The 22,343-nt window shown below is 41.4% G+C and overlaps 1 protein-coding gene and 1 long non-coding RNA gene across 2 annotated transcripts in view; one reads left to right on the top strand and one right to left on the bottom strand.

Moving 5' to 3' along the window:
* Window positions 1-2,820: 2,820 nt before the first annotated feature.
* Window positions 2,821-22,343, bottom strand: part of LMAN1 (lectin, mannose binding 1) — a 66,703-nt gene continuing 47,180 nt past the window's right edge. Inside the window, exons 12-13 of the mRNA XM_077462908.1 lie at window positions 11,970-12,085; window positions 2,821-9,317 (exon numbers count right to left, since the gene is read on the bottom strand). Of these exons, the coding sequence (XP_077319034.1) occupies window positions 9,281-9,317; window positions 11,970-12,085 (153 nt within the window). The 3' untranslated portion in view covers window positions 2,821-9,280. The remainder of the gene's footprint in view (window positions 9,318-11,969; window positions 12,086-22,343) is intronic.
* LOC143941026 (uncharacterized) lies at window positions 15,433-22,202 on the top strand. The gene is made up of 2 exons (XR_013263968.1): window positions 15,433-16,115; window positions 20,700-22,202. It is a non-coding gene; the product is annotated as an uncharacterized LOC143941026 (long non-coding RNA).

Below are 22,343 nucleotides of genomic sequence, written 5' to 3'. Positions count from 1 at the left end.
CAGGTGGGGCGACTTTGATCGCATCCTCCTATAAAAAGAAAAATGGTGGGTGTATCGATTAAAAACGCTCACTCCAGTGGGCTTGAATACTGAGCTCAATCTGCAGGTGTTCTTGGAACTATGAGACCCAGGATCGATGTGTTAGCATTTTTGATATGGGGATTATATTGCTTCTTATTCGATGCTTACTTAGTTGTATGCTGTAATAAGACATAAAAATTTGGATTTTAACTTCTCCTACGCTGTTAGTCTGTGTGTTTCATGTTGTATTGTGATGTTGGGTGGTAGGGACTTTTGCTTCAGTATTTGCAATCGTCACTTTGAGAGTGTTTGATTGTGAGTTTTTATTTTGTCCTCGTTATTGTCTCCATTTATCCTGTACGTTTACTTTTAAGAATGTCCAATTGAGGAAAGGTTACAAAATAGACAGGAGCAGCCTCTGTGGAAGGATTTTTTTTTGACTGACGTAATATTTTCCAAAAACAGGCAAAAACAAAAGTTGATTAACAAACCTGGATAACTTGTCATAAAAGGACGTGTGACTGTGTGGTAAGGATCGTCCGAGATGAAGCTATGCTAATAGCCAGCGAAACGCGTTGAAGTCACATCCGGACGCTGGACGAACCTTGCATAGGTTGGAGACAGTGGACGCAGCTTGGTGCACAGGGTGTTCTCCTAACAAAATATTCCTCCCTTACATGGATGATCGGTGCCCTTGGAAGCTTTGGTCTGCTTGTGCGAGTTATGTGTGCTGAACTACCAACAGCAGAGGACCTTTTGTGACGCCGAAACTAATCCACATTTGAAACGATAACGACCGGCGTGCGGTCGGCCAGTGAGTGAGTGAGTGGATTTTGCAAAATAGGGCTTGGTAGAGCCAATGACATGCCCGCTAAGCAAGTTCTGAAAGACTGGACTGTTCTATCTTTATAGAGAATCGAACAACAGTGCCCAGGAGGGCTATGGTAACGTATGCAATATATACATGGATATTTAAGATCATTTGTTGAGTTCACTGATACAATTAAAAAGAATAGCCTCCGGGTCTGAAAAACCCAGCCGGTCTGCAATATACTAGCCTTTTGTGGCTTTTGGAACAGATATTTGTTGCCTTTGAAAAAAACTTTTTTTGAAACAAAGTAGCTTGACCTAAGCTGAAAATCCATTTAATGGAATTTGTTTATATCAAACTTGGAGAATGAACTTTATAATTATAATTAGCAAATGAACACTCTGTTACAAATCCAACTAGTAACTAGGCTGATAGCAACAGCTGTAGTTCAATATTAGTTTCTCCCCTTAGCTTGCTGATGATTGCCTGGCAAATGTTTAAAGACATTGTGAGCATTTTCTCCAGGTCTAATTAGTATACTATACCCATTTACGGCAATTCGCAGCAATTGGTCCGGACCAGCGTCATTTTTTCTGTGTTTGTTGTGTGTGTTATTTATGTCCTGTCGGTAGTCTGTCTTTCACGGTATATGTATTGTCTATGGGTATTCTTTATAAATTGCCCTTGGTTTTTTAGTAATTTAATTATGGTTAATAATGAAATTCAAAATATAAACATAAAATCTAATTTTTGTATGAATTAACCTTATCTTGAAATATCTTTTGGTGCCCAAAGTAACCTCTTCTGCAGTCCGTGTTAATCGAACTGCGCTTCCCCCTTTTTTCCCTATAATGAAAGGTACGGAGGTGGATCGCTGATGTTTTGGGGATATGTGAGCTACAAAAGGCACAGGAAATTTGGTCAAAATTGATGGTAAGATGAATGCAGTATGTTATCAAAAAATACTGGAGGAACATTTGTATTCATCAGCCAGGAAGCTGCGCATGAGACGTTCTTGGAGATTCCAACAGGACAATGATCCAAAACACAAGGCCAAGTCGACCTGTCATTGGCTACAGCAGAATAAAGCGAAGATTCTGGAGTGGCCATCTCAGTCTCCTGACCTCAATATCATTGAGCCAAACGTGCAGATCATGCTAGACCGCCCAAGAATTTACAGGAACTGGAGGGCTTTTTGCCAAGAGGAATGGGCAGCTTTACCATCTGAGAAGATAAAGATAAATATCCACAAAATACTTCAAGCGGTCATTGATGCTAAAGGGAGAAATACACGGTATTACCAGTTTAGAGTTACAGAGGTCTAGTGCTAGAATCATTGCTCTCACTCTAACGTTTGCAGAGATACTTCACATGTGTGGTGCAAATGCCGTTCACATGAGGGCACAACCTACATATGCGTTCCCTTCTGCGTGCGGGATGTGGATGCTTTAAAATTGTATTTTTGTATATTTACACTGTCCCTTCATTTTTTTGATTACTTTTATTCCTATTACAAGAAATATAAACAGCCCTTGTAATAGGCATAAGACTTGACAGGCCCTCAATATGGAAACATCTGGGGTCAATAAGACCCAGACAGTGCCTCTAACCTGGAAATCATGAAAAAAAAATCCAGGAGAAAAAAGAAGGAAAAACTGTCATTGATGTTTACATCTGCTAGAGCTGGAAGTGACGTCATGACATTGCTTCCGGCCTCCCAGGGTCCACAGCCAGCTTTAAGGTAAACCACCGCCAGATCCGATCTCCGGATTCCCAGTCGCACACTAGAATGAAAGATTGCAATAAGAAAATGGAAAGGTTTTGGTTGGAGTTGGATTTAGTTATGTACGTGCGTCAGCAATAGATGCAAATTAAACAGCCAATTCCTCCATTTAGAATGCAGAAAAGATTAGCCATGGACTACGCATCCCACATCCTGCCATATACCGGCTGTTTTACTGTCAGAGATAAAACTGCAAAACACAATGAACTATTTTAACTTCTTTATTTTTTTCCAAAGTTAAAATAAAAATGCCCAATTTACAGAAACAAAATTTGAAATGTATACAGCCAATTAGCTGCATGACTGCTTTAATACTGTTTTTGTGGACAACAAAACAACTCAAATAATTTGCAAGGAAAAAAATAATACATTTCCAAATTAATAATTTTGGCTAAACAAATACATTGTATTTATGAATGGAAATACTGATGGCAGATTTTCAGTAGATTCTTTATCTGCTAGGTTCAAATGGCATTTCTGTACATTTTCCTGACACATAACAGATTATTGGGCATACAATTTTGTATGAGCTTATTATACAGTGTTCTGACACATTACCCTTTAGATTTTTCTTGTTATTGTCAGAATATATCCCACCAGCTATGTAAAACTTCATGTGATCATACTCGGGTCAAACCAAGACTTTTCTGGGATGATGCACCCTGTCAGGCCTCTCTAAAGGGCCATAACTGGAGCCTGTCACCATCAGAATAACCAATATCATATAAAAGATTTCCCAAGTATGTTAGATTTTTTTTCTGATGCATTTTTTTTCTAGGGAACCAATTCTTTAAACATGCTCTACAAAAAACTGACGGAGAAGTAAAGCAAAAAGCTAAGCATGCTCTAAACCTTATACTTAAACACAAAATCAACCACACTGGGAGGTAGACTCATCACTGGGGAGACTTAATTACTGGCATGGCTGTCTTTGGCAGTCCCACCAACTAGTCCATCCAAGAATGATTGCAGATAAGGTCTCAAACATTGCAAAGCCTTTCGCGCACACAAAAGATATTGAGCTAAAGTAATTTGTGATTCAGTATTTTGAAAGGGCTGAACCCCTAAAGGCTTCCATACAGGACTTAATTTTCTCTCATTTCCAAAAATAAAGTGATTCCATTGCCGGCACTACCAAAAATCACACAATTTCAGACGTTTTGACACAGCTTCAGCTTGTACAAGAGCAGCAAGCTTTGACAAAGTATTTGCAGAGCTTTCAGCAAGCTTTTAAAATACAATTCAGCACCAGTTTGCAAATGTTCAAAACAGATCCTAATGGGAGTATTGTTGCCACGTTAAACAAGCTGCTAGCAGGCTTCAGTACTTTGAGGCTTGAGAGCGTGCTAGCAGCCTGTTTATAAATGGTAATCAATACTCCCATTAGGTTCTGTGTTCAGCTTACAAACTGAACCTGAAGGGTACTTTTGAAGTTTCAAGGAAGTTTGCTGAAAGCTCTGTAAATACGTTGTCATAGCTTGCTGTTTACACTGCTCTTCTACCAGCTGAAGCCCATGTGAAACAGGCCTCATCTGCTAGTTCTTGTATTCAGGCAGTCACGGCATCTACAGCTGCTTAAATACAATAGTGCCGATTTAAAAGTGACTGCATCTGATATGATTTATCCAGTGCAGCAATATTTTAAACTAACTTTTGTTGAGTCGGATGATGCTTGCAGGGGGCCACCAACAGCTCAAATTTCAGCTGATTTTGCAGGAATTGGGTGGCACTGAATCAAGGCTATGAGGGGCCTTTCCTTGAAAGCCTCATTGAAACATTTTTCAGACAATTACCAAATGCAATTTTTGCCCTTTCACTCCAATAATTTTCGTATGCTTGTCTAAGAGATGCTTTAAAAAAAAATCTTACAAACAGTGAACTTTTTTTTTTTTTTTTATTCAAACACACCTTTTTAGTTGTCTCTTAAGGCTTTGTAAATGGGCGGAATGTTGATTTGTCTATGGCAACGATATACAACTTTTTTTGATGGGAAGGGTAAAGTAAAATTTTTGCAATATTCCAGTAACTGGCTAATACACTTTAATGCTTACAGCATACAGACTTTGCTTTGGAGATGAACACAGATTAAGGCAGCATATTTGATTTATGAAGGCAGGACAGTTGTGCCCACACATAGTATGTCTACCGGCAACCAACTGAACTGACTTCCACATTAAGAGAAAATACAACACACATCACACCCACAATCAGTAGCAGCAAAACGCAAGTCTAATGCACAGTATTTTACATTACCGGTAACTATTGTAGGCTTTAAGTTAGTTAACTTATAAAAGTGGAGATGAGCCAAGCCAAAACTAAAAAATGACAGTTAAATGGAAAAGTGGGACATATGGTTTCAATACGAAGTGCTATGGAAACCACTAAATACACATATTTATGACTATTATGCATTTCCTTACAATGGGGAACAGCTCAGTATAGGACCAAAACTGAAGAAGCCCATTTCCAGCCCCTCCACTATATGATGCGGACAATGGAACTTGCACATGGTCAGGGTAAGCTCAAATGGCACTATGGGAGTCCTGTAGCTTTTGGTTCACACTTGGTCAACAGGTCAAATAAAAATAAGGATTCAAATTTCTACATGTATAGACAGCAGTTCTTTTCACACAAAGGATCACAGTTTTTCTCAAATTGCATTAAGGCTACAGAATGGCCAGTTTAGATGTCAATAATACTTACGTCCTTCACATTTTGCTATATTATAGCCAATATATCAATTGTGCATGAACAATACCTGAAAGATTTACCATTTGTCTCGATTGCCTCCTGAAAAACAGCAGCATAGGTCTTATAGATGCTATCTACAGAGTGAGATCACCTAAGGCACGGATAGAGTCAGCAATGCCTTAGATGCAATTTGTCACTGAAGTGAGATTTAATGGTTTCACTACTGTGTTGCTCACTGTTCTCCTTGCTGGAGAGGAAGCTGTACCCAAGGACCTGCAGTGCAATGAGCTCCTGCTTCGTCCACTTCTCCCTCTTCCTGAATATTTTCCCACCAACTGCAAACAGATGCAAATATGGAAGCAAAGCCCTGTGATGGCCATCTCCATATATAGAGACAAGGCATGTACAATCCGTAATGAGAAACAACATGAGCTGTAGGGAAAACTACAGGCAATACTGGTACCTAGAATGTGACCACCACCCTCACCTAATGTGACTGACTTTTTGCACTATTTACCCACTCAGTCTCTCCACTTCTTCCCTGCCTCACACTTCAGTATTGAACTGCACTAACTAAAGGGGGTAGTATCTTTTGGAAAAGTAAAAGACACGGTAGGCCACATGCTTTAGTGTTTATAGTGAAAGACTATTTGGCAAGTCATTTAAAAAAAAAAAATATTCTTAACTACTATGAATAGTAGTTCAAATATGTCAGGTTGGAAAAAAAAAAAAAAAAAAAAAAAAAAAAAAGCCTTCACTTTATAAACTGCACAGAAAAATGAAATCTGAGTAGCTAATACAGGTACCAGTAGTTTTTATCGTTAGATGTGTATAATCCCCGAAGAACATTTCTAGATGCTAGAATTCAAAAGCAGCAGTGACATATATTCAGACGCCAACTGATCACACACCAATGTATAGCATACAGGGCCAAGAAACAGTATGTGATTATGTGTTCGCGTATTGCAGCTTAGGATGACAGCTGAAGAAGCATCTTGCAAGGGAAGGGATTAGCAGCTGTGTTGTATTTGCATTATAGATACAATCATGTCCTTTCTGAATTAAGCAGAGAATCCTTGAAGGCAATGCATTACTTTCAATTTTTTTTTTTCAGTCATTGGTATGCAACATTAACACAAACTGTAAAATACTATTAGTTGTTGCTGGTAAGCAAGTTAACTTCTTCAAACTACCAGTCCTCAATATGACCGGTCACTTCAATTCAATTTCAATTGGGTAATTACATGATTTCTAACTCAAAATGACCAGTGGGGTTGGGTCTGGTCACTTGTAGGCTTGTTGAATCCTACAAACTCCAAGGATGAGAATGGTCTACTAGGACTACCAGCTTTTACATGTTCACTATGGAGACTGCAAAGCATGTTTTCATACCCAAGTATCCAGAATGCACACCAATCACCTCAAATTGACCTTTGACTGTATATGGGTCTTACTTCTGCCCCTTAAGAAAAAATAAATAAACTGGGAGATGAAGTTATCCCTATAAAAAAACTCCAACTGGACAGAAAAACAGCCAGAATTATGGTGTTGGAGAAATTGTGCCCCCCCCCCCCCTCCCAAATCAGGCACCAGCTACTCAAAATATTACTTTTCGATGGCCTATCCCCCTTCATTTCCCTTTGCAAATACCTAAAGCAGCCCGAGTAATGTGGGAGCCTACAGGACTGGACATGAAACCAAGCCTCCACATTCTCCCACAAATGAACACCCCTCTATAAGTTACTAAATGGTTACGCTGGAGAAGGCATGACAGCACTAGATTTGGAGCTGCAAGCTATGCTTCCTTGTGCTTTAGGGATCCAAGCATACTCTTGAAGAGGTATAGTCAACCACTTCATAAATTCTGTCAGTTTAGCAAACTAATCTTGGTATACATTCAATAGGTGCCCCACCAGCTGCTGACATTTACCTTCACTTTGCTCCTCATGACTCTGTTTGACCATAAGGAGAGAAGAATACCTGTACATCCAGGTATAGGGAGCAGGTGACTCGCATTCCTTTCTCCCATACTCCAGTGCTGGTACTTAGTGATTGACCACTCATCCAACTAGTGCTGTCACATGAGGGCAGAGAGAGAGTCATTAGCCTTGCAAAAGCCCCAGATGATGACTTGCTTACAAAAGGCTTTCTCTGTTTGTAACCAGTGCCAAAGAACGGCAAATAAAACCAGCTAAGCAATGATTATTAAAGTACTCTGTTATTTTGCTCTGCATGGAGATAGTACACATTCAATTTAGAAAAAAGGAAAAGCTACCGTAGACAAACATGGTTCAGCATTGACAAGCAGACTTCAGTCTCCCATAGCAGAATGTTCTACAATACAGGCTCTAAAGCTAAATCATCCAAGGGGAAACCAAGTGGAGCAGCCCTCCTCGGCCCTTCCAACCTCTTAGGATGTGTGTGGTTTACAACTTGCATACTGAATTGTCCCTGCTCAATAAAAACAGTCTCCAAATGCCAATTCTAGTTCTGATAGTACCTTTCAGCATGTTCAATGCTGCAGAAGAGTCTAAGCGTACACACACATTTAGAATGCATTGCAGTTTTTGATGCCCATGACTAGTGCTTCTTAAAACTCCATTAGAATTTTTGATGTAAGAATACACACAAAATCAAATCTTTTCCCAAATTTCTGGGCATCCAGCACATTTTCAATCACACAAAACCCCCTTTACAACATGCATTATTAGAAATTTAAATTCGTACTTGGATGCAAAATTCCTCCACTCTCTCTATAGTCAACCATGTGACTAATTTGCATACAAATTGCAAGTCACAAAGTCACAGAGTAATCAAATGCGTTTAGACTTTCAAAACGCATAACTGTGTGTATACCCCTAAAATTAAAGTGAAAAACCCTTTTAATAAAAAGTTGCAAGTGGGTGAATGTAGCGAGGTTAAAGTGATACTAAAGTCTTGTTTTAAAAAAATTACGTTATACCTACCTGCTCTGTACTGGGATTTTGGAGGGAGAGTTCTGGACAGCCGAATCTCTCGTGCAACATGGCTGGTTTGAGATCGGGCTCGGGTAAGTATTGGGGGGCTGCTGCACACAGGTGGTTTATCATCTTAATGTATAGAATGCATTAGGATAAAAAAAAAAAACCTTTTGCATTTAGAACCACTTTAAAGAGTAACAAATACTTTTAAGGATTAACAGTATACACCTTGGAGTGATTTTCTACAAAAAGGTTTACAGTATTGCCGAATTAATTGTAATTCTAACCGCATTAAAGTGAACCTGTCACTTTTCCCACTTCCTCTGCATTTAATACTTAAACTTTCTTGCATCGCCACACCACCCTGTTCTCTTGCTGCAGCCTCCAATTGAAAATGTGGTGCACTTACACAGGGCCAAATGGCATCCCCTCATCCCCCATGTGACAGACCTGGCAATAGTGCACTGCATAGGGGAAGGAAGGGAAGAGGGCCACCTGGACTCTCATACCCAGAGTACTATGTCATTCTAAGGGTTTCAACTAGCCAAAAATAGAAGTATGAATAGCAGAAGGAGTGGGCTATACAGAGAACCTGTCACTTTGCCCTCAAGGGGCAAAACAACAGGTTTACTTTAAGGTTATCCAAAACAAAAAAGTATGACTATTGCTAAAGTGAGGAAAAAGAAAGAATAAAAGATTAAAAAAAAAAAAAAAAAAAAATCAGTCCTGAGCGTAGATGGGTCTTACGGATATTGATCACACACTAGAAGTTATTGCAATAAAATGAAAATCACACAGTTCTCGTAGACACAGTTTAAAAAATAGATAAAAATCTTTTTTTCCTCAAGATCCCTTTCTTGAATTCACATATCCAACTTTTAATAAATTCAGAAATTCTTTGCCACATTTTCTTTTTTCAAAAATTCAATAATTTAAACTATTCGAGCAGTCCCTCACATACAGGCCTACACCAGGTGTACTGTGGCGTAGGTAGACAGGATGTACAATGGCTCATCAAAAGAACTTTTTAGCTGCTGCTTCTTGCTGATTTCTGAAAAAGAAAAAAAAGCTCATTAGGGAAGGCAAACCGTAACATACATAATGTTCATATTGTTTGGTTTGCGGAGCTCTTTAGATCTCCAAATATAACTAATAGTCTGTTCTTGGTTTCTGAAATTGGTAGGGTTGCCAATATCAACAAAAGGCACTATAAAAAACTCAGATGACACAGTGGGCAGAACTGAGGATCGAGTCTTCAAGAGGTCACATTATGTCTACCTGGGTGGCACATAATTCCAAAACAAGATTTGGGCTCTTCAAGAACTATGGCTCCATTAAAAAAAAAATAAACATAAAAGAGCCGTAGCAATTAATTATAAAAGTGCAGCATCAGTATTCTCCCAAGTCTCAAAAATACATGTTAATCCTGCCAGTGAAGTCCACCTAATGCAGCTTCATGTGACTGTGCACAACAAATATGTTGCAGTTGCCACTTTCATAAAAGGTTGTGTCAGCTTGTGTGATGAAGAATAATGTTGCAGGGCTATGGGCAAAGTCATTGCCGATTTACAATCCTGTAAAGAATCAGCCCTTGTTCACACCTTGTCCTGTCCACTGCTTTCTGGGTTGGCTGCACTGCTTCAATTACTGAAACCCCCCTACTGCAAGCTGTAGTGCCTGGGGGGGGGGGGGGGGGGGTGTGATACACACAAATGGAGGATTTAGCTCCATCAGAAAAGGTAAAAAATATTTTGTTTACTCTATGCAGCTTATACATCACATAGGAACTAAATGTTTTGACTGTCACACACAAGCCTTCAGATGTACGTTAAGGAGGATGTAAACCCTGATGAGTTTACTTCCTCTTTCATTCCCTGCAAAGGTAAAGCATAATGGACTACTATGCATCGCATAGTAGTCCATTATGTGTCACTTAACTGACACAGGAGCCAGCGAAGTCACCGCTGTCCCCTGTAGTCTGGCGCATCCATCTTCTCGGTGGGTCTCGCTGCTCCACCGCTGTCATTCGGCGAAGCCGCGATGACGTCACTCTCGCGCATGCGCACGGGAACCGACACTCGCGGCATATCGCCGTTGACCACAGCGCACTCAGTGCGTCTGCGCGGCGCTGTCTACGGCGCATGCGCCGTAGACAGCGGTGCCTGTCTTTCAGCAAATATCTCCTAAACCGTGTAGGTTTAGGAGATATTTCTTGGACCTACAGGTAAGCCTTAATCTAGGCTTACCCGTAGGTCAAAGTGGTTTGTAAGGCTTTACAACCACTTCAACATTCTAAAAAAACAAAATGCCACTTACCATATTAAAAATCAGAGAAAGCAGCCGTAAAGCATTTTCTGCAGTACTCAGCTACAAAATTATAGGAGAATGTGTGCCTTATCAACTCAACAGATTATTTTCTTTAAGTTTAAGTCTTAGACCACTGGGAGCCGCACGCTGCCCATATGCCTGTTCTATTTCAATTAATCTCCTAAACCTGACAACATGAGTTCTCGGTGACTTCTCTCCTGACTCGCCATGATCATTCCCAATCACATTGCATCGTTATAGCCAGAAAATATGAGCCGGGTAGGAAGTGTTGATGCTTATACACAATGAGATTATCGGACGAATGATCATCCATTTTTTATTTTCATGCAAATCTCATATCAAAAATGAAGAGTTTACTAAAGTTACAAGAAATTCTCGTACAGCAGAATAAAAATTCGGAAATTATGTAAACTGTACTAGTTAAACGAAAATCGTACAATCTGGTATCTTAGCAGAAAATTTTTCGGCCTTGTCTGATCGGTTTTGATCGGCTCTCGAAAGCTCTGTACAAACGATCAGATTATCGTACGATCGCTTTGAAAGCGGTATTTTGACTACAATATTCAGATTGAGTGTACAAGCCTTAAAGTGGATGTAAACCCGAAAATGTATTTATATAATTTTTTCTGATGTCATAATGTAGAGTTTATGATTTCCTATCATTTGAGCCCAGTCTTGCCTCTTATTGTTCAGTGAGATAAAACTCGACAAACAGAGAAAAACTTTGTCAAATCCTTCCCCCTTGCTGTGAGTGACAGGTGATTTACATATCTCGTGCACTAACCTAAGACATGCATTATTTTTTTATTCCCTCCCACTCCTTTCTTCTGCTGCTCTGCAAGGATTGGCTGTTCCACACCTCAGCATGATTTGGCATGCTGAAGTCATGTGGGGACTTTTCTGGGTTTTGACTGGATGTTAGTGATCAAAGCAGAAGTTCAGTGTAAGAAATACACAGGAGAAAATGCATGTTGATAAGGGGAGTGAAGAGGTGGGCGGGGAGTCTACTGACACCACAACTCCACCCACTGAGCCCAGAAAGCACACCCACCCACAAAATATGCAGTTTTTCGGGTCTCATAGCAGACAGAGGAGAGACATTTGACAGATAAGTATACATGCAGGAGGCATGTATATCCTTCTAGATAACCAATATTGCAGTAGTTTAGAAAGGATGAGAGTGGGTTTACATCCACTTTAAGACTGCTTAAGAGTACAAGCACAAGACGTAGAAAAAAATGCTCTGCCTAGGAAACCTAATGAAAAGGGGTTTTAACCCCCCCCCCCCCCCCTTTCAGCCAAGGAATGAGTCACCTGATCTCAAGTACACAGCTAAATAAGTCCACTGACCGATGACAGCAGAGGTTTTACTTACCTGTACATAAAGTAACCAATTAATAATACACTTTGAACTGCTACAAACATAAAGAAGTGCGTGGTGGAAAGACAAGAAGGGACGGGAATTTCTGGACACTTCTGTTTTTCATGTGGCTGTAAAAAAAAAATATAGAAAAATGGATTAGTATGAAATCACACAGTATATTAACCACTTCAGCCCCAGGAAGGTTGTACCCCCTTAATGTCCAGGCCATTTTTTGCAATAAGGCACTGCGTTATTTTTAACTGACAATTGCATGGTCGTGCAACACTGTACCCAAATAAAATTGATGTCCTTTATTGCCCGCAAATTGAGCTTTCTTCTGGTAAAAAAAAAATAAAATAAGATACTATATTTTTTACTGTGATAAAACATACAAAAAAAAAAAAAAAAAATGTCTTCATCAATTAAGACCAATATGTATTCTGCTACATATTATTGTTAAAAAAAAATCCCAACAAGCGTATATTGATTGGTTTGCGCAAAAGCTATCGTGTCTACAAACCATGGGATATTTTTATGGCATTTCATTTTTTTTTTTTTTTTTTTTACTAGTAATGGCGGTGATCAGCGATTTTTAGCAGGACTGTGCCACTGTGGCAGACAAATCAGACACCTGACACTTTTTTGGGGACCAGTGATATTATTACAGTGATCAGTGCTAAAAATATGCATGGTCACTGTACTGGTAGGTAAAGGGTTAACATCAGGGGCGATCAAAGGGTTAAGCGTGTCCCTAGGGCATGTTTTCTAACTTTTTGGGAGTTCTCTCTGACTTGGGGAAGACAGATCCGTGTTCACAAGATCTCTATCTTCTCCCCCACGTCAGAACGGCGATCTGCCTTGTTTACATAGGCAGACCGCCATTCTGCGTCTCTCGGGAACGATCGATGGTGGCCATCGGTTTCACCAGGCACTCTGATTGGCTCCCCCTCTGTCCAATCAGCCTGTGAGCGGGCTTCCCACGGCGATCGGGCACCCCCAAGTGGCTATTGCACAAATTGACGTACAGGTACGAGATTTTCGAGCAATAGAGCCGACCTGCTGCATTATATGTACATTAAGTGGCCTGCAAGTGGTTAAATACAGAAAAAATGTCAGAAAAACAAGAGCATAATGAAAATATGTAATTTAGTCACTTACATAGTAAGGTTGAATAAAGACACCAGTCCATCCAGTTCAACCTGAGTGTCTACAATTGTCCCTATCCCTGTATATTGCACTCTCACATTGTTCCCTACCCTCAAGGAGCCCACCACCCAAGGTCCCCATTCATATACTAGGGCCCATTTTGGACAGAAGCCAATTAACCTACCAGCATGTCTTTGGAGTGTGGGAGGAAGCCGGAGTACCAGGAGGAAACCCACGCAGGCACAGAGAGAACATGCAAACTCAAGGCAGGTGGTGTCGTGGATTGGATTAGAACCAGCGACCCTTTTTACTGCAGGCGAGAGTGCTACCCACTACACCACTGTGCCGCCATAAGTACAAAAGACTTCTCAAAAAGTTGAAGGGTATCACATTTACTTCTTTCAGCTTGTCCACTGCTCACTGCATTTAAAAAAGGGTTAGCATAAGCTCAAAGAGGCAAATATGTTTAACTGAAAAAATGCCACAGGGACTAGGAATATATGCAACTTTACCTGACCAAAAACAAATTGGAGCTTCATGAAAAGATAAAAATCTTGAAGCACAGTGCAACAGTCTTTTTCTCTGCCCTTTTGCTTTGCCAGGTGATTATGGTCACGTTCTTTGCTGCATTACCATACAAGACCATGGAAGGCCCTAAACACAATTTTTCATAATGCACTAAGAACTTCATCACTGGAAGAACTACGAACAAAGACAATTTGCTAATTTTTTTCCTTTTTAGAATTTGTTTACCAAAGTGAGGGCCTGTGTTAAAGCAGGTTATATGCAGCCAGAAGATGGTCAAATGCACCAGTCAATGAATTCAGAGGCATCTCCCTGCGATGTCAAGCTGATCTCCTTTAGAAAAGCCAAAAGCCCATCAACACAGGACAAAAGAGAAGGTTGGATGTAAGGCCCATGACTTCCGCACCTAGATCTGCTACTACTACGCTTTAAGGAGTTAATGAGAGCACTTTTAGTCCAAAAACTGCCTCTTAAAGCGCAACTTTACCCATAACAACTAATACAAGACTGAGGGATCATCATCAGCATTCAGATTTTACAAAGACTGCAACAAGAAATGTAAGGGTGCAATCAGAGCAGCTAAGATAGAACACGTTTCCAACAGTCTACTGACTGGAATGGTACCAGCTGATAGGAGAAAAGCCAATGTAGCACCAATATTTAAAAAAAGGTCCACAATACATTCCTGGGAATTACAGACCAGTTAGCCTAACATCAATAGTATGTAAACTCTTGGAGGGGATAAGGGACAATTGTACAAGATTTTGGTAATGAAAACGGTATCAGTAATCGGCATGGATTCATGAAGAATCGTTCTTGCTAAACCAATCTATTAACCTTCAATGAGGAGGCGAGTTGCCATCTAGATAAAAGAAGGCCCGTAGATGTGGTGTAGATATTTTGCAAAAGTATTCGACACAGTTCCCCATAAACGTTTACTGTATAAAGTAAGGTCCATTGGTATGGACCATAGGGTGAGTACATGGATTGAAAACTGGCTACAAGAGCGAGTTCAGAGGGTGGTGATAAATGGGGAGTACTCGGAATTGGTCAGGGGTGGGTAGTGGGGTCCCCCAGGGTTCTGTGCTGGGACCAATCCTATTTAATTTATTTATAAACGACCTGGAGGATGGGGTAAACAGTTCAATTTCTGTATTTGTGGACAATAATAAGCTAAGCAGGGCAATAACTTTTCCGCAGGATGTGGAAACCTTGCAAGAAGATCTGAAATTAATGTGGTGGGCAACTACATGGAAAATCAGGTTTAATGTGGAAAAATGTAAAATAATGCATTTGGGTCGCAAAAATATAAATGAATGCAATCTATACACTGGGGGAATCTAGGATGGAAAAGGAAGAGAGGGACCTAGTAGATGATAGGCTCGGCAATGGCATGCAATGCCAAGCTGCTGCCAACAAAGCAAACAGAATATTGGCATTAAAAAGGGGATCAACTCAAAAGATAAAATGGTAATTCTCCCGCTGTACAAGACTCTGGTCCGGCCGCACCTGGAGTATGCTGTCCACTTCTGGGCACCAGTCCTCAGGAAGGATGTGCTGGAAATGGAGCGAATGAAGGGTCTGGAGGATATTAGTTATGAGGAAAGGTTGCGAGCACTGAACTTATTCTCTCTGGAGAACAGGCGCTTGAGAGGGCATATTTCAGTCAATGATATCCGACTTTTCACCACACTGTGGGGACTTCACATACACTGCAAGATGAAGGCCCAAATCCTGGTGTATGTAGACTGTAATGGTCCCTGGCTTTTTAAAACTCCAATTTTGCTTCACTGGTTCTTGTAAGGAGATTCCATAATACATTGCGTTATTGATTGTTGATTCTGATTATTGCTTTTACCCTGGAGATATATTGCTTATATCAATACAATACAAATCAATACAGGATTGCTTATCTGCTTAAGTGATTTAAAGAAACTTTACTTGATACAATTTAGAAAATCTATCTCATGACAGTATTGCTTAATACTGAATTATCTCATGGTCATGACTATCTATTTCTGTTAAAATGTCTTCATCTTAAAGCATCTGTTTGTGGTTTTCCTCTCTGTACACTGTTACTGGGTATGGAAAGGCTAGACTTGGTTTTTAGGAAGTTGTGGCTGGCACGTCATGGTCAGCAGACGGTAACAGAAAGTAAGGAATTATTGAACTGGGATAAGCTTTGAAATACAGAGGTTAAGGTCACAAGACATTACAAAATAATGAGCTAATGAACAATGTGAGCTAATGTGTATAATTTTGATTGGTCCCCAAAATTGGGGCAGAGTCTTGTAAAAATAGTATAAAACGGCAAAACCAGAATTAAAGATTGTAACCATTTCAGCATAACAATTGTGTATGAGTCATTGGTTATCTCGCCGGCGAGGACCTCCACTGAGCCATCTCCAAGTGCCTAGGCCATAAGGAAAAGACGGGCGACCTAACAGTTTTGGTACCAGAAGTGGGGTCTTGCGTTTGTTTGAACAGGTAAGACACATTCTGCTCCTTTTTACCTATTTTTGGTGAACTGGTGTTGGTGCTTGCCTTGTTCAAATAACCTTGTATATCCACCCACTTACATAACTGTGCCTTCGCAACGGGCTAGGCTGGCCCCTTGGAAGGTTAGAGGGGCTCGCAGGTATTTTGTTTTTTTTTAGAGTAGTCTGACTAGGCTGGTCTGACTGTATTGAGTATGTTAGGTAGAGGTAGAGGTATATATAATAAGTGTGTTTAAAACTCGGGAAGTATAGGATACGCCCGCAGTATAAGGAGTGGCTGAGTGGACGCCCAATCTTTTTGGGGGAAATATAGTGCACTTATAATAACATGTTGATATAATGTAAATTTGTTTGGCCATTGTATATATATATATGATTTTGCTTGTTTTTCTTTTAGGTACCACCGTAAGTATTTAGGGTGTATAGAGAATTAGAGATAAGTGTATGGTATATATATGTATGACAACTGAATGTAAAGTATTGTATTGATTTGAAGGGTTTTATTAAGGCATTACACATATATGCACTAAATGAACAACATAAATCAGGAACCCGATTGTAGTGAGATAGCGCCCGCCTGCCCACGTTGCACCTTTGGTTTACTGTTCCTTAGTGTTGACAGGACGTGGATCCTGCTAACTACTAGACCAACTGGGTTCTCATACCGACTTGGTGCAAGGGGAGTATATCCTACCACGAGGAGGGGTTTCCTATACCGAGTACTGAGGGTTAACCTTCATAGCTATATCAGCCCCACAGCAATAACAGACGAGGGGACATATTCACAAGTCAGGGAACAGATTATAGCACAAACAGGTTGCTTTCATCTCTGTCCCTGTACTAGACACACCCTACCAAGGTTATTAGATGGGGAATTCTGCAGCAACCCAGACCACGGCCAACCCATCCCCCTATGAGTATGTTAAAAACACACTACCGGGGCCACAGGTAGAACCTTTTTGGACACAGGTCAGAGAACGGTGCCAACAGCTGGGAATACATGACCCAGGACCACTAGGTCCCTGTTCAGAAGATGAATGGAAAGAAGTGAGCAAGGTGTGTCAGGTGCACAAGCACTCTTATCCACCTGGGAAATGGGAAGACACCCAGTACATGAAAGATTGTTACAAAACATGGAATAAATGCTTAGCCAAGTACAAAACAAAGTATGTAACTAAAGTCCCCACAGTAAAGCCTGTAAACTCACCCGCCCTATCTCAGCAACCTGAGGCACCACCACCCCCCCCCTTATGTGATGGTTAAACAGGAAGATGGAACATTGGGTCCATGTCTTCAGCTGTATCCATCTTTAGACTCAGCAGTGTTGGCCACCATAGTGTATGGGGCAGCTGATCAGGCACAAGTTACACGATGGGAAAACGAAAGTAGAAGCAGGAAAGAGGAAGTCCGGGCAGAAGGTATACAAAGTAGGGAAGAAGAGAGGATTAGAAAAATGGAAAGGGAATTAGAAGAGAAGTTAAAAGAGCTTAGAGAAAGAAAGGAGGAAATAGAGCAGAAAATGTCTAGAAGGGAGGAAGAGCTGGAAGAGTACAAAAGAGAGCTGGATAAGAGGGAAGGTGAGATGAGAGAATATTCTGCGATAACTAAGGAAGAAAGGGATGGAAAGACCCTGAAAGAGGGGGAAGAGGAAGGAGTCGGGAAGTTGAGCCCCAGGGAAAAGGAATGGGAGGAGAAACAGAAAGAATTTAATAAGAATACAGAGGAAAAGGGAAGATTTAGAGGCATACGAAAGGAAACTAGAGAAAGAGGCAAGAAGGATTGAGGAGGCCAAGGGAAAGATAATTTCACAGCCATCCACCACACTCAGAAGCCAAACGAAAATCGGCCATAAGCCAGAAACCCCCACAGGAGGAAAGGGAGCAGGGTGAGAAAGAAATAGACGTGGAACAGGAAAGTCTGGGTGCCACCTTTAAAGCACCGCTTATGCATATAGGGGAGACGGAAGTCCATATTCCCCTACCTTTAGGCACACTGTCAAAAATAAAGGAATTATGCCCCAGCCCAAAGAAAAGCCCAAGGGAGGCTGGCGCTTTCCTTGCAAAATACAGTGCAGGGACAAGCTTGGATAAGGAAGATATAAAAGGGATCCTTAGTATAATTGACCCTGACAGTCCAGAAGGGCATCCCGTAGAGGCCTTATGGACAGCCCACATAAAGGAAGATAAAGATTGGGTATCTTTTTGGAAAGGCATGGGGAATCACTGGTCTACTATATACAAGGGTTCATCCGCACTCCAGGAACTTATCCTAGCAAAACAGGGGACTCTTTGCATCATTACCACCCACTCTAGAAACACATGCCATATGGGCAGAAAACAAAGGGAGTGTGGGTTTTATTAACTGTACACCTTACACACCACAAATGCGTCCAGACGCCAAAGTACAATATCATAAGCAATACCCCCTGCCACTCGAAAAAATTGAAGGCATCACACCATTAATTGATGATTACATAGCAAAAGGGATTCTGAAACACATTATAAGCCCCTGGAATACACCAATCTACCCTGTGAAAAAGGCGAATGGGGAGTGGAGGCTTGTACAGGACCTAAGGGCCGTCAACAAGCAGGTTATACCTCTGCCACCGTTGGTGGCAGATATTTCTTTCATCTTTTTGAAAATACCTGCTGATTCCCTTTGCTACACAGTAGTGGACCTGGCAAATGCATTTTTTAGCATCCCGATCGATGAAGGGGTATTGCCCATGTTCTCGTTCTCATGGGGATGGGGAAAAAAAGCTCAGCAGTTGACCTGGTCAAGATTACCGCAGGGGTATGTGGACAGTCCGGCAGCCTTCTCCATGGTCCTTAATGAGACAGTTAAGTCATGGACTGCTGAGCGCGGGTCGGTACTAATACAGTATGTGGACGACTTGCTCCTGTGCAGTCGATCTGCTGAAGATTGTGCGGTCGATTCCACATCTCTGTTACATCACCTGGCCAGGTCTGGCCACCTAGCATCGCGGAAGAAGATACAATGGTGTCAAAGTCAGGTAGAATACCTGGGATGCATTTTGAAGGAGGGAACCAGGCTAGTATCCCCCAAACGTGCCGCAGCCCTGCAGGCTCTCAGTCCTCCGAGAGACAAAGCAACCTTGCTGTCATTCTTGGGCGCAATCGTATATTGCCGCCAATGGATCCCAGATTGTTCATATTATGATGGCATTCTGAGGGAGGCTACCTTGTCCACCGCCCCAAAGACAATAGATTGGACAACAGAAAGGCTCCATGCTTTTCAGGCCTTGTTAAAAAGTCTGACTCAGGCCCCCGCCCTGGGATTGGTAGAATATGGCAAACCTTTTCAATTATACTGTGTGGTGTCGAGAAATTCTTTTGCTGCGGTTTTGACACAGCAACATGGAACCGGGTACCGGCCAGTCTCCTATCTCTCAAAAAAGTTGCCTACCCAAGTACAAGGGATGCCATCTTGTTTACAAAACCTTGCTGCTTGTGCAATGGCAGTTCAAGAAGCTAACAAATCAGTATTAGGCCATGAGCTGACTCTCTACACTACTCATTCAGTGACTCACCTCCTGCAAAACATGAACACGCAGCATATGACAGCACAAAGGCTTAGTGGGTATGAGATCACACTTCTGAATACTGATAACCTCACCCTCAAACACGCACCACCAAGTAATCCCACTGTCCGCCTTTTGCATTCTTTGCTCAGGCTGCCACGAGACCCTGATCAGAAACACAATTGTGTTGAACAGGTTGCAGCAATAACCAGCCCTCGCCCAGATCTCACTGATATTCCCCTGCCAGGAGTACAGGACGTCTTCATAGATGGCAGCTGCTCCCGCCCCTCTGATGCAACATTCCTGACAGGGTACGCCATTGTCCAACTCCCTGATGTGGTGTTGGAAGCAAAAGCTTTACCACCCTCCTCGGCACAGGTAGCAGAATTGGAGGCGCTCACAAGAGCTTGCATACTTTTCTCAGATCAGGAGGTAAACATCTACACAGATAGTAGGTACGCTTTTGGGGTCACACATGACTATGGCGTAATATGGGCAAATAGAGGATTTAAAACTGCTGACAACAAGCCAATTGCTAACTCTACGCAAATTAAAGCACTCTTGCAAGCGATTCTTCTCCCAGAGCGGATAGCGGTCATCAAGGTAAAGGCACATTCATCAAATAACAGCAGAATTTCCAAAGGAAACGCGCTGGCAGACAGAGAAGCAAAAAAGGCCGCTGCCCTATACATTGGTCAGCCAGCCCCCACAACAATGTTCTTCAAAGAACATTTTACATCACCCAACTTTAAAACCATTGTGGCACAAATACAGGGATTAGCTACAAAGGAGGATGTTTCTTTTTGGGTCAAGGATGGCTTGACCAAGGACCAAGAAGGTCTTTGGTCAAAAGAGGGGAAGATATTGGGCATACCAGAATCAAGCAGTGTGCAAACATAGAGCTGCCCCTCTTAGATCAAAACACTGACATTAACATCTATTCCCAACAGGAAATGTACGTGAAAAATCTGGTAAGTATGCTACAGGAAATGAACGAACATGTCTCTGTCACTTTTTCTCCTCTTTCCACAGAGCCGACACACCCCTTCATCCCAGGAGATCAAGTGCTAGTCAAGCAACTGGCCCACAAAAAGAGGATCGGACCAATCTACTCTGGACCTTGGAAGATAGAGAAGGTTTCCAGAACTGCTGTACTGACCGATCTAGGAAACACCTGGATCCACGCCAGCCGGCTAAAGAAGTGTCCACAGCAACCCCAGACCCCAGACCCGCCTCCAGCACCCCAGGACTCCTCTGACCAGGAACAGCAACCAGATTTGAAGGACGTTCAAGAAGGCATAAAGCAAATCTCTCTGAACAACGAGACAAATCCCTCACCCACAGGAAGAAACGAGTAGCAGAACTTTGTACACAGTACCTGACAAAAATGATTTCCACTTTTGTGTCAGGAAAAACATTATGCTTCTGGACATGTCTGATTCTGATAGTATTCATACCTGTTTGGTTAATAGCAAATTGTGTGTACCATCCAGAAGATTCAGGGCTACTAGAAGGCATATGTGGGAAAGCACAGACAGCCAATGCACCACCTAGTTTAAAATATAAAAGAAGTATACACCCCACTGAACCCCCTTCAGGTTTCACCGACAGGATGTTGTTGTTAAAGTTTAAGTACAGTTATGCACAAAAGTCTGGTTTTGAGAAATGTTGGATATGCAGCAAACTCCACCCTAGTACAGCCAGAATCCCATTAATGGCCATTCCCTTAAACATCACTCCTTTCCTGAATGGAACACCCCCTATTGTTCTTGCCAATGTCATAAGGAAAAGTCCCAAAAAGCCCCTCAGTTTTCAAATCGTGGGTAGAAGCCATGCTCCAGAAGCTGACTTCCATTTCCAGAGATCCCACTGTATGGTACGAGAGTCAGGAACATGAGGCCGGAGGATATGAATCCATGAGGCCTAACGAAGAGGGTAGAGAATGACCATTTCGATAATATCGAATGGTCAAAGGGAGGATTGTAAGGAGATTCCATAATACATTGCGTTATTGATTGTTGATTCTGATTATTGCTTTTACCCTGGAGATATATTGCTTATATCAATACAATACAAATCAATACAGGATTGCTTATCTGCTTAAGTGATTTAAAGAAACTTTACTTGATACAATTTAGAAAATCTATCTCATGACAGTATTGCTTAATACTGAATTATCTCATGGTCATGACTATCTATTTCTGTTAAAATGTCTTCATCTTAAAGCATCTGTTTGTGGTTTTCCTCTCTGTACACTGTTACTGGGTATGGAAAGGCTAGACTTGGTTTTTAGGAAGTTGTGGCTGGCACGTCATGGTCAGCAGACGGTAACAGAAAGTAAGGAATTATTGAACTGGGATAAGCTTTGAAATACAGAGGTTAAGGTCACAAGACATTACAAAATAATGAGCTAATGAACAATGTGAGCTAATGTGTATAATTTTGATTGGTCCCCAAAATTGGGGCAGAGTCTTGTAAAAATAGTATAAAACGGCAAAACCAGAATTAAAGATTGTAACCATTTCAGCATAACAATTGTGTATGAGTCATTGGTTATCTCGCCGGCGAGGACCTCCACTGAGCCATCTCCAAGTGCCTAGGCCATAAGGAAAAGACGGGCGACCTAACAGTTCTTTTTGTGTTAAGTGGGGTACACACTATAAGAAATTCCGGAAA

The sequence above is a fragment of the Lithobates pipiens genome, unplaced genomic scaffold, assembly GCF_037356315.1.
Source record: "Lithobates pipiens isolate NorthernLeopardFrog02 unplaced genomic scaffold, aLitPip1_a1.2 Scaffold_3, whole genome shotgun sequence".
Classification (NCBI taxonomy): Eukaryota; Metazoa; Chordata; class Amphibia; order Anura; family Ranidae; genus Lithobates; species Lithobates pipiens.
Note: the sequence above shows the minus strand (reverse complement) of the source record. Positions and strands in the feature narration are given on the sequence as shown.